The 13,518-nt window shown below is 41.7% G+C and overlaps 1 protein-coding gene across 3 annotated transcripts in view; it reads left to right on the top strand.

Annotated features, from left to right (window-relative positions):
* The first annotated feature begins 2,537 nt into the window (after window positions 1-2,537).
* The window catches only part of LOC127426290 (translation initiation factor eIF-2B subunit alpha-like), a 63,415-nt gene continuing 52,434 nt past the window's right edge, over window positions 2,538-13,518 (top strand). The window contains exons 1-2 of one of the 3 annotated variants that reach the window (XM_051673015.1): window positions 2,538-2,877; window positions 4,487-4,588. In XM_051673015.1, the coding sequence (XP_051528975.1) occupies window positions 2,865-2,877; window positions 4,487-4,588 (115 nt within the window). In that variant the 5' untranslated portion in view covers window positions 2,538-2,864. The remainder of the gene's footprint in view (window positions 2,878-4,486; window positions 4,589-13,518) is intronic. The other 2 variants (XM_051673008.1, XM_051673024.1) reach the window with 2 other exon arrangements.

Raw genomic sequence — 13,518 nt, forward strand, 5'->3', positions numbered from 1 at the left:
GTGAAACCAAAGTGCTGTAACTGTGGAGGTAATCACAGTGTTACCTTTTGGGGTTGTGAAGAAATGAGGCGAGAGATGGAAGTGCAGCACATAAAAGTAAAGGAAAAATGTCCTATGCTGAGGCAATTAAGAAGGCTGAACAGAAAAAACAGATTAATGTCAGAGAATATGATAAAGAGAAGAACAGGGATGAACAAAAAGAACGGAAAAAGGTATGAGGCGAAAAGAAGTAACATTTATAGCGGGGGTGATAAATGCAACATCTGAGGTCAGATCTAAAACTGAAAGGATCCAGATTATTGTTAAAGCAGCAGTGTACCATTTGGAAATGGTAGGGTTGAAATGGGAAGCATTAAGGGATGAGCTCAATGTACAGTCAAGTCAAGAATCAACATGTGTGGATTGATAACATTAATAATGTTACTCCTTCAGTGGAATGCAAGAAGCTTGATTGCAAATGGTCAAGATTTTAAACAGTAAACAGTAAACATGCATCCAAGAGCCTTGGTTAAAGCCTAACTTGGATTATGTCTTAAGTGGATATGTGGCAATTAGGCAAGACAGAAAAGATGGTGGAGGTGGAGGGAATTTGGAATGTGAATTTTTCACATTTGTAAAACAGGGGATTCCTTACATAACACTAGGTACAGGGAGTGGACAGGAATACATGGTACTAGTATGTTGTGAGAGGAAAAATTTAGTAGTTATAAATTACTACAACCCATGTAAAAGGCTAGATCTAAACAAGCTGGAGGAAATAGAAGGTCAGGATAGAAGTAATATTGTATGGTGTGGGGATTTTAATGTGCATAACACATTGTGGGGGAGTGAGAAAATGGATAATAATGGTCAAGTAATAGAGGAGTTGTTGGATGGGAAAAACTTAGTGTGTTTAAATGATGAAAATAAAACAAGGATAGATGTTGGTTCCGTAAAGGAATCTGTGCTTGATCTCACATTGGTTTCCAATAATATGGCACCACTGTGTGATTGGAATGTTTATCAAGAAGGAACTATAGGGAGTGACCATTACCCAGTTTTATGTAAAGTTAATATTTGTATGTCACAGATCACAGATGGTAGGTGAGGGCAATGGGTATTTGAGAATGCTGACTGGGAGAAATTTCAGAAAGAAAGTGATAGATATCTGAATCAGATTGATTATAATAGAGATATAGATACAATTGATAATAAAATAAGACAAGGTATTATATCAGCAGCACGAGAATCCATTCCTAAAAGTAAAGGTAAAGAGGAAAGCAGTACCATGGTGGGATGATAAATGCAAAGCAGCAGTGAGAAACAGAAATAAAGCATTTAAGTTAATGAAAAGAATCCATAATTTTCAGCATATGATTGAATATAAACAAGCTCAGGCAGTAGTCAGGAGAACAATTAGACAGACAAAAATAACATATTGGAGGAAGTACTGTGCTTCAGCTGGGAACACCACTCAGGTAGGAGAGGTGTGGGGGATGATTAAAAAGATGTGTGGGGATAGGAGGGAGTGGAGCTATCCTGTCTTGAGTAGTGGAATTGAGGTTGCAGTAACCAATGAGGAAAAAGTTGAAAAGGGAAAGATGAAATATGCTACATCATGTTGAAGCATTTAAGTATGGAGGGACAGAAGAAGCTTTTGAGGTTATTTAATTAAGTGTGGGAAGAAGGAAGAGTACCACAGAGATGGAAGGAAGTGATAATTATCCCGAGAAGGAAACCTAGAGATTTCTTATATCAGGTATAACCAGTAACCATCAGGATTTAATCTATGAAATAATATCATTACACTCAAGAATAAGGAAATAAGGCACTGAGATCATATTCAATTGGATTCCCGCTCATACAGGCATTATGGGTAATGAAAGATTGGACAAACTAGCCAAACAAGCTGTTAAAAAAGAAAACATAGACACAAAATCAGAAGGAAAGAGCATTGTATGGAGAGAAATCATTAAAGAGTGGCAGCGGCAGTAGGATCAGGAGATAAAAGGAAGACATTTATATTCCATTCAAAATAGAGTTGATGTTGTGAAAAGTAGGGGAGGAAACAGAAAAGAAGAAACAATCAAGACTAGGTTAAGAATAGGACACAGTAATTTGAATAGTACACTTCACATTATAGGAAAACATCCAACTGGCTTTTGTGATCATTGTCAGGTATCAGAAACTGTAGAGCATGCTTGTCAATTGCAGGAAATATGAAGCAGAAAGAAATGACATGATGGAAGAAATGGAAAGATTTGGAATATCAGGAACAGGTGTAAAGAGTATACTGGAGTGTGGTGGGAATAGACAAGGTAGAAGATGCTTGAACAGCTTCCTAATAAGAACAGGATTGATGGGGAGAATATTACATACTGGACGATTTAGGAGTTAGATAACTCCAGAAGATGGCAGTAGTGCAACATTAAGGATGCAAGCTGCCGGTAAAACCCAAAGAAGAAGAAGAAGAAGAAGAAGAAGAAGAAGAAGAGGTTGTCTGGCATGGAGCTGTCTCTGGACCATACAGGACAGAAGGTGGCGGTAATGCACTATGCAAGTTTGCGACACACCATCAAAGAGAGTAAAAGAAAAAGCACGTAATTTCTCAAGGCGAAATTCGCTTAAGAGCACGCATTGCAAATATTTATGTAAATTAACAATTCATTTTAATTAATACAGTAAATCTACTTATTTTAACAAATTAAAAAAAAAAAAATCTTCAGGTTTTATTGTCCTGGTGTGTTAAGCTTGAACATTGCTTTGCATCAGCGCAGCGGCCCACATCTACTAGTGGCATTTTGTAATATTTGAGATATCTAAAGGAGATTGTTTGCTGGTAAAATAACCCTCAGCTAAGACACGTCTTCACGCGGACATTCAATATGGAAGAAAAAGGTAGGTTTTAAGAAGGTAGTTTTAACCATTGCAATTACAGGACAAGCAAAAAAAAAAAAAATAAAAAATAAAAAAAAAAAAAAAAATTCAGCTTCTGGGGTCTCTTATCGTCTAACGTTAACTAGTTAAATTATGTTAACGAATTCAATCCGTACCTCTCATAAACTTTGTCATAATAGTCAAAGATAATTAAAGACAGCGTCTTTTGTCATCTATATAATTAATATAGTATAAGATTTATACTGCTATCTCGTGATTACAGTCGGTGGACTTTGTATGTTATAATGCCAGAGGAGTATGGGCTCCCTGGTTCATTACAGTATGATTTACAGTATTATTCATTAAAGACAATACACAATGATTTCCTTTGGCTGATTTGAAACGATGTGAACTGTAAAAAGTGCTATACAAATAAAAATTACTTGATAATAGATTAGCCTATTGCCACCTGCATCCTTGTGGTTTTCAAACAAATAAATGCATTAATGTCCCAGTGCAAACAGTTTAGGACAAGTACGACAACTTCCAACGAGGTACCTAAGATTGAATTCTAATGGTGACTGTACTTTTATCTAGTAATTCCATTGTTTTGTTCACCCAACTGCTCATACCTGACTGTAGTCATTAATTCAACTTTGAAAATGCTTGAAATAGGTCAATTTATTTGTAAGTAACTTACAAAAAAAAAGGGATTTTTGAGCATTATATCCATTGAGAGAAAGAGAACTTCACAGAGAAAGTGTATTTTGCACATTGGAAAGATTAGTTCTCCCATAAAGGAGAATTCTGTCATTATGTACTCATCCTTAAGTTATTCCAAACCCGTGTTATTTAGAAGAATGTTTACAGTCCTCTTTTCCAAAGTTCATAGCATCTTGCAAGAGAGAGAAAGATAATTTCTTTCATATTAAGCAAAATGGACATTGTAATATATATATATATATATATATATATATATATATATATATATATATATATATATATATATATATATATGTGTGTGTGTGTGTGTATGTGTGTGTGTGTATATGAATCAATATCGAATTGGAATCAAATCGAGAGCTTGTGAATCAGAAACAAATTTGGAAATCTGTATCAATACCCAGCTCTACGTTGTGCTCTATATTCCAAGTCTTCTGAAACTACACAATAGCTTTGTGTGAATTTTTGTGTGTGGTAAATTTTTTTATGGAAAAGAGGAATGTGTACATTAATCAAAATTTCTCATTTTGTGTTCCATGAAAAAAAAAAATGGGTGAACTGTTCCTTTTAAGTCTACACACTCTGAATGGACTCTAAGAGAGGACTCCAAAAGGGAAATGTATTCTTGTTTATTTAAAAGTTCTACTTGACCCAACATACAAAGTTATTGGTTCCGGTTCCGTTATTTTTTTATTTTTGGCCATCGATGCATGTCATTGTAGTTGTGAAAATGTATATCATATGTCATCATACTTTTCAAATTATGTCAATTGTTTTGCTTGTTTTACTCTTGGCCACAAACAGAACATATACATCCACCACTTAAGAACTTGTCTTGGCTTTAAATTGGTGTTTTAGCTTGACACCAGATGCTGTTAAACTATGTTATTGTTTTTGTTGTTTTCAGAACTGGTTGAATATTTCAGAATGCAGATCAGAGAAGACCCAGATGTGGCTTCAGCCGTGGCTGCAATATGCACACTGCTTGAATTCCTAAGGAGAGATAAAAGTTAGTTATTATACTGATCTACTACATAAGCTTATTATTATTATTACTAGATTGTAAAGTTTGAAGACAAACTTTATGTTGGCTTGACAAAGCCTTGTCTGAAAGTTTAAAATAGTTTGAAGAGTTGGAAGTTTGATGGTCTTACAGTCAGACAGACAGAAGGAACATCATACAGATAGACAGCCAGCTGGAAGAAGTCCTATGCAACCTTACCCCTTGCTTGTTTTTCTGAATGTCAAATTGGTTGCTAGGGTAAACCCATTTGGTTGCTAGGCAGTTACCAAGGTGATACTCAAAAGGCTTCTTGCTACCCTGAGTCAAATGAACAAAACCAGAAGTCTCTACAATGTACTGGTGCAGAGATATGTGATTTGTTACTTGGTTGCTAGGGTAACCCCATCTGGTTGCTAGGCAGTTACCAAGGTGATACTCAAAAATCTCCTTGCTACCCTGAGCCAAATGAACAAAACCAGAAGTCTCTACAATGTTCTGGTGCAGAGATATGTGATTTGTTACTTGGTTGCTAGGCCAACCCCATCTAGTTGCTAAGTAGTTACCAGGGTGATACTTAACAAGGCTCCTTGCTATCCTGAGTGAAATAAGTCAACCCGGAAATCTCTACGATGTTCTGGTGCAGAGATATGTGGTTTTTACTTGGTTGCTAGGGTAACCCCATCTGGTTGCTAGGCAGTTACCAAGGTGATACTTATCATGGCTCATTACCATCCTGAGTGAAATATGTCAACCCGGAAGTCTCTACGATGTTCTGGTGCAGAGATATGTGATTTGTTACTTGGTTGCTAGGCCAACCCCATCTAGTTGCTAAGTAGTTACCAGGGTGATACTTAACAAGGCTCCTTGCCATCCTGAGTGAAATAAGTCAACCTGGAAGTCTCTACGATATTCTGGGGCAGAGATATGTGATTTGTTACTTGGTTGCTAGGGTAGCCCCATCTGGTTGCTAAGCAGTTACCAGGGTGATACTTAACAAACTCCTTGCCATCCTGAGTGAAATAAGTCAACCCAGAAGTCTCTGCAATGTTCTGGTGAAGAGATATGTGATTTGTTACTTGGTTGCTAGGGTAACCCCATCTGGTTGCTAAGCAGTTACCAAGGTGATACTTATCATGGCTCCTTGCCATCCTGAGTGAAATAAGTCAACCCAGAAGTCTCTACGATGTTCTGGTGCAGAGATATGTGATTTGTTACTTGGTTGCTAGGGTAACCCCATCTGGTTGCTAAGCAGTTACCAGGGTGATACTTAACAAACTCCTTGCCATCCTGAGTGAAATAAGTCAACCCAGAAGTCTCTGCAATGTTCTGGTGCAGAGATATGTGATTTGTTCCTTGGTTGCTAGGGTAACCCCATCTGGTTGATAGGCAGTTTCCAGAGTGATACTTAACGAGGCTCCTTGCTATCCTGAGTGAAATAAGTCAACCCGGAAGTCTCTACGACATTCTGATCCTGAGATACCCATATTAATGATTTTGAATGGAAGTCAATGGTGTTTGGTTGCTAGGGTGTTCTAAATGGTTGCTAGGGCGTGGCTAAGTAGTTACCATGATGATACTTGAAGACTGCTTGCTCACCCAATTAAAACAAGCCTCTAGGACATTCTGATCCGAAGATATCACACTCTAATTGAAAGCAATAGATTTGGTTGCTAGGGTGCTCTTAATGATTGCCAGGGCATGGCTAGCCAGTGACCAGAGTGATTCTTATTGCCTGCTTACTAACCTGACTCAAAAGAGCCAATCTCCAAGTGTCTACGACATTCTGTTCTGAAGATATCCTTCTGAGCCATTTTGAATGGAAGACTATGTGGGCGATTGTTAGGGTGCCATAAATGGTTGCTAGGGAGTGGCTACACCATTTCCAAGATGATACCTAAAGACTGATTGGAAGCCCGAGTGAAATGAACCCGCCCCCATGTCTCTATGACATTCTGATTGGGAGATATGATCTGACAACTTTCTTGCATTGACTGCCAGAGTAGGGAAAAAAATAGTTTTCATGGGCGAGACCCTCGCCATAGTATGTCAGTGGGACATTTTCGGGAAATGTTTTGCCCCCCAGGGGTGCACCGTACTCCCAACCCCTTAGAAAAGTCATAGCACAGGTGTCGTCAATAGGCCGGTCAATTTGACACCTCATTTGTGGGTCTACAACAAACGGTGCGGGACGAGTTAGGTGCCGAAGTTTGTACGGAATAATAATAAGAAGAATAACTAAATAGGTACATTTCCTGAAGAAAATGTGAGTGGTGCTTGCCGTGGCAAAATTCATCACCACGATGTCCCACCAACTGCCCCAAGTTGAAAGATGCCATCCCCATGACAGTAGGATGTTCTGGTGCAGAGATATTGGTGTTGTTCCATGGTTGCTAGGGTGTTCCATCTGCCATTTCCAAGGTGGTACTTAAAGAGTGCGTGGGAGTTGAATGACCCATGTGTCAGGCGTTGCCCTTACGGTACAGATTGCCCAAGAAGGTCAGAAAAGGAGGGTGTGGCATGTTAGGAGTGACTGTTTTGGGGAGCAACTTAGACACTGTTCCCCTTTTCCCGATCTACAAAGTAAACTTTGGCATTAATGGGAGCGGGTACATCATCTAGGCATATTGACGAGGTTTCAGCGCCATATTCCTTGAGCTTCGTTACTAACTCAGTCAAGCGTCTCCTTATATCCTCCATTTCCTCTCTCAAATCTTGTTCTCTGAGGGGATTTGAAACCTTGCCTACCCACTCACTTTCTTGTTTGGGTTTTCGTTCGAACTGCACATTTCCTTTCAGCCGGTGAATGTTTTGTTGTTTAGGCCTGCTGTGACCCTGGGGGTGTGTCTGGTTACCACCCCCCTGGTTCTGTTGCCTACCCTGCTGGCGGGGTGATCGGCGCCTCTGGGGTCCTGTTCTAGCATTCACCTTAACGCGAGGCATTTCGTTGCCTTCAAACGCTAGGTCTGCATATTCTGAGGCTTGGATCCCCAGGACTCTGGCGTTGCCTTCGTGCCCTCGGGCAGGGCGCACGCGTGTCTCCCATGCCAGTTGCGCTTATTTTCTGATTTCCTGCATGGTGGGGTTGCCCATTCTGCAGTGCATCGTGACGTCGTATTGCTCGCACTTGTGGAGGTTGTGAAGGAAGAGAGACTTGAAAGCTCGTTCCTCCTCCAGACCTGGTGCGTTACTTCCTTGGAAGTACGTGGTTCTCAGGTGTCTGTAATACTCACGCGGAGGCTCGTGCCTCTTCTGGGTGATGGCGAAAGCAGCTATGGTAGTGGAGGCTTCGTCGATATACAGCGAATACTCCTCGCGTAGGGCTTTACACAGAGCTGAGTAGCGGTTTCGTGTACCAGTCGGCAGCGTTTCCATGAATGCATGGACACTCCTTACCGTGGTCTTCCATATAAGCTTGAGTTTTTCACGCGACGAAGCATAAGGCAAATCAATCAGGCAGTGCTCAATTTCTCTGAGATAATTGTCGATGTTTGAATCTCGATTACTTGGGTCAAAGCGTTCTATGTCCCCTGCGAGGGACTCGAGTTGTCGGATGCGTTGGTGTCGGTATGACCACGGGTCGTCCGAGTCATCCGAAACACCATAGTCACTCGGATCGCTATAGCGATGAGGACGACTTCTCCCCTTCATGGTGGGGAAAGAGTCCAGTCGACGTGTGGGGGTGGACCCCGGGTTACGTACAGCTCCCTGGCTAATGGGATCTTCGAGCCGCTTACACCACTCTGGGCTTGAAAATAATTGTCCCCCCTCCGTGGTGTGGAATCAGTAGGTTTGAAACGCAAGGTGGCGTGACTGAAAACTGACTGGGGGGGCAACTGTAAGGAGGGGCACCTGCATCCAACCAGCGAGCCACTGGAGGAGCTTGAAAGGTGTCTTGGAGGACGAAGTCAGAGACTGTACCACTGGGGCAGCTTGGCTCCTAGCGTGTGTCCCTGGGTTTCTCAGGGGCACATTCCTACGCGTATCGCTAAAAAGGGGGCCCTCTTCTATGTCAGATGTTGTGCTGTGCGTTTCAGCTGCACTTACCTGATCTGACTACTTTTAGCTGGGCAGCTTGAAGCTGCCAGCGCAGGGTTTCATTTTCCCCCTGCATCCAGGCATTATCTTCCTGTGCCTGGACTTTCTCAGCTTGGGTGCACCTAACGTCTTGGTGCAGGCTGAGATTTTCCCTCTGCACTGCTTGATAGCTGCTCTGCAGCTGGGCGAGCTGGTCCTGGTGCTCTGCAGTTTGCAGTTGGGTTCTGCGGTGATGAAGAAGGAACATTTGGCCCACTAGGTCCGGGATTGTGCTCTTTGGCTTCCCGACCGGGATGTTGACATAATCAACTAGTTCCTGCAATGCTTCATCACAACGACTAATATTGTAGCCGTTAAGGAAATCTCTCTCCTCTACGGAGAGATGGAGGACAGCAGCGACCACATCTTGCAGTGCTGGGTCGACTAACCTCTGTGGAGCTTCAGCTCCAGTCACGCAGGGCGATTGGTGACTCATTTTACTGGGGCAGTAAAAATTCTTGCGACACAGTGGCTCTGATAGCTTGTTGTTTTACAGTTGCTATAATGCTGACACGAACACACAGTTGAGAGGCTTAGACCTGTGGCTTACGGTCTACTGTTATGTAATGTGCAAATTTCACTGCGTTCTCTCTTTGGTGGACGTCAATGAAGTGACTTGGCACCTCTCTGTAACATCTAGATGAAAGCGTTAGGAGTTAAATAACAACAACAGTGGGTTTTAAGCAGACTATCGTAAATTTACCAACCCCTAATTCACTCTTAAGAGCACTTTCACACCACACTGGCTTATGTTTGGCATGTTGTGAGAAGTAAATTGTCAAACAGAACCAAACTTTGAAGTAATGATTCAAGTTATTACTTTGGATTCTTATGCATACACACTGTGACAGAACTGGCATGTAGGATGCCTCACACGGGGCACCAATTATTATGTAGGGCTTTACTGGTTGTTTAGATCAGTGTTACTATCAGAAATAATTAATAATTATTTCTTTAGTTATTAATTAATATTTAAATTAATTAATTGGATCTAACTCAACTCATTAAAACCTCATATGGGGCTCCAGTAAATGTAGTGCGCTACGTTTAGGAGCGGGTTTGGTTATTAGCAATAATTAATAATTATCAAAGATAATTATTAAAATCAATAGAACATTGATGAGAATCAATGTTAGCTTTTCTAATCCTTTAAATCAACAATTATCAAAGATAATCGTTAATTGTTAACATCGATGAGACATTAATTAAAATTAACACTAGCTTACTGATCATTCAAATTCAACAATCATCAAAGATAATTATCAGTTATCAAAAAAAATCAATAGAATATTAATAAGGATTAACATTGATGGGGCACCACCCTGGAATCAGGGACTAATAACCAGATAGTATAACAGTCTCAATATTAGATTGTTTTCTTAGGAAAATCGACATCCGAAGAATATCGATGTTCGGGAAAAAAACAATGAATGAATGCTTGAATCCGAGCACTGACATCCTGTCAGCATGATACAGGTGTATGCAAAACAAACCAAAACACTTCTCTTTGTTTACAAAGTTTATTTATGCGGTAATATCAGTTAATAATTAATACAATGCAGTCAGTAAACTTCCGACTTACAACTACAAGCTAAACAGTGATATGATTAGAAATGGAAACCAAAATAATCCTATAACACATAAGGTGTGTGTGTGTGTGTGTGTAAGGAGGGAAGCACACAAAATGGCGGACGTGACTCTCGTGGAGAGTATGTCACGCGAGACTTCCGACCAGAGAATATGGCCGCGAATGTGGGCGGAGAGAAACCAGTCAATGGTGTATACCAGTTTACCACGTGTATCTGCTTGTACAATAGCTTAGGGACAAAGCTGAGCTTTATCACGAAGCTGTCTACTAGCCAAAAATGTGTGCGAGAATGTTTTTGAGGGGTCGCGTGTGTGTGTGTGTGTGTGTGTGTGGTTAGTATGAGAGAGAGAGAGAGAGAGAGAGAGAATGAGCGGACACGGCAGTCAGTAACCTGTACAAGCAATAACGTTGATACACAAGAATAACACACTATAATATTCTATCTCTGCCCAGACGTAAACCTCTTACTTGAATCGCATGAGGACACAGGTAGAATGTGTGTTCGTCCGTCTTTTAACTCCGACTCGATTCTTCGAGGCTCGGGTGATGACGGGAGGCTGTTTCCTCGCTCTGTTGGCGGGCGGTACGGCTGCTGATTCTCGGCGGGCTGGCGGAGAAATCAGCGATGTCGACTTGATTGAAGATGGAAGAGAAATCTTTTATCTCTTCACTTCTGCAGGCAAACGGATGAAGATGCGGATTGCTCGGCGGTCTCCTTCGGATCCGTTAGAGTGTTCGGTGGAACACAGAGTAATCTCAACTTGTCCAGCGAAATAGAGATTGTATGGCCACAGTTTCAAGTCGGACGTTACTTCCTTGTGCCACGAGGCTACACCTGAGAGCAGCGATGAGCTGCGTCTACGCACGGCAAGCAAAGTTGCTGGAAGCAAATCCCGTAAACATCTCAGAGATATTTCTACTCCCGATGACATCATGGTTGAGGGATGTTCTGTTGTGTGCCTCATCCAATAGGAGTTGAGAGTTTGATCCTTTAGTGAGCAAGGCTTCATGGGATTTGTAGTCTGTTTTGGACTCCCTTTGTTTGATTTTGGCGCGGTTTTTATCAGTAAGATTTATGACTTGGTATGTGGGATTGAGTTAGGTTTTACGACTGTGTTAGGCCTGCCTTTGCCTTCTATCTGAATACATGAGGCCCAACACCTTGAACTGATCGCGTTTCTCTCTTGTCGAACTCGCAAAGTCTGGGAATAAGAAAATATTATGATTCTTCCGAGAAAGCTTCCCTTTGCTCCTCGCCTGGCGCAACACAAGATCTTTATCGGATGATCTCAGAAATCTGGCCAGGATTGATCGGGGCCTGTCTCCCTCAGCAGATCTGTGAGCTGGGACTCTGTGAGCTCACTCGATTTCCAGCTTGTGGCCTGTTATGTCGAGCAGACTCAGGAAGAGCTCTTCCAGGAATTTCACCATATCTCTGCCCTCTTCATGCTCAGGAATTCCAACAATTCGAACGTTATTCCTGCGGTTTCTATTTTCAAGATCTTCAAGCTTTTCAAGGAGATGTTCCAAATCAACTTTGGTCGCGGGTGGATTAGCGGATAATTCCCTCTCCGAAGATTCCAGAAAATCGATTCGTTTTTCAACATCAGACACTCTTGTACCTAACTCAGAGAATTTTATTTCCATCGCCGTGATCGATCGATCGTATTACAGCGAGATCCTCCAAGTCAGCAAGAATCTTCGTCAACATCATCGACATGTTGGACAACTGACGCTGGATCTCCTCTCTCGCCGCGCCATCCAAATCGAGTCCCCGGTCTGTAGGCCTCTCGGGGCTTTCATCCTGAACAAGTGTCTTTTAATATCTCCAGAGCCCGAGGATTTTGACTTCTGTGCCATGTTTTGCAACAAAGGACAAATGTGTAACTGGGTGTGACAAATTTCACCAGATTATAACATGAGAATAATCGAAAATTCAGCAAAGTGCGCAGAGCTCGTCGCTCACACGTCTGCTCCTTGCATGGCGTCCATTTTCCTCCCACGTAAGTGTCTTTTAATGTCTCCAGAGCCCGAGGATTTTGACTTCTTTGCCATGTTTTGCATCAAAGAGCAAATGTGTAACTCGGTATATCAAATTTCACCAGATTATAAAATGAAAATAATAAAACATTTAGCAAAGTGCGCGGAGCTCGTCACTCACACGTCTTTTCCTTGCATGGCGTCACGTGACCCCAAGCATCACTATTGTAATCTCACATACTTATTATTATTATTATTATTCTTATTCCGTACAAAACTTCGGCACCTAACTAGTCCTGCACCGTTTGTAGTGGACCCATGAATAAGGTGTCAAATCGACTGGCCTATTGACGACACCTGTGCTATGACTTTTCTAAGGGATTGGGGGTACGGTGCACCCCTGGGGGGCAAAAAATGTCCCAGAAATTTCCCATAGGCATACTATGGCAAGGGTCTTGCCCATGAAAAGGTTTTTATTTCACTACTATGGCAGTCAATGCAAGAAAGTTGTCAAATCATATCTCCCAATCAGAATGACATAGAGACATGGGGGTGGGCTCATTTCAATCGGGCTACCAATTGGTCTTTAAGGATCATCTTGTAAATGGTGTAGCCACGCCCTAGCAACCATTTACGGCACCCTAGTAACCGCCCCCATAGACTTCCATTCAGAATGGCTCAGAAGGTATCTTCAGAACAGAATGTCATTGACACTTGGGGATTGGCTCTTTTCAGTCAGATTAGTAATCAGCCAATAAGAATCTCTATGGTCACAGGCTAGCCACACCCTAGCAACAGTTTAGAGAACCCTAGCAACCACCCCCCATTAACTTCCATTCAAAATGTCTCAGAAGGATATCTTCAGAACAGAATGTTTTAGAGACTTGCGGATTGGCTCTATTGAGTCAGGTTAGTAAGCAGCCAATAAGAATCACTCTGTTTAATGGTTAGCCACACCCTAACAACCATTTAGAGCACCCTAGCAACCATCCCCACTGACTTCCATTCAAAATGACTGAGTGTTATATCTTCTTAGCAGAATGTCTTAGACACATGTGGGTGCTCTCATTTGATTTGTGCTGGCAAGCCGTGTACGAACATACCCTGTGTTTGGGGGTAAAATGTACCCCAGGGGGTAAAAAAGGCGGCAAAAAACCGTCCCAAAAAGTCCCATAGAGTACTATGGGAAGAGAATTTTGTTCCTACTATGGCAGTCAATGCAAGAAAGTTGTTAGCTCATATCTCCCAATCAGAATAACATAGAGACATGAGGGCAGGCTCATTTCAATCTGGA

This window comes from Myxocyprinus asiaticus, chromosome 3 (genome assembly GCF_019703515.2).
Source record: "Myxocyprinus asiaticus isolate MX2 ecotype Aquarium Trade chromosome 3, UBuf_Myxa_2, whole genome shotgun sequence".
NCBI classification, from domain to species: domain Eukaryota; kingdom Metazoa; phylum Chordata; class Actinopteri; order Cypriniformes; family Catostomidae; genus Myxocyprinus; species Myxocyprinus asiaticus.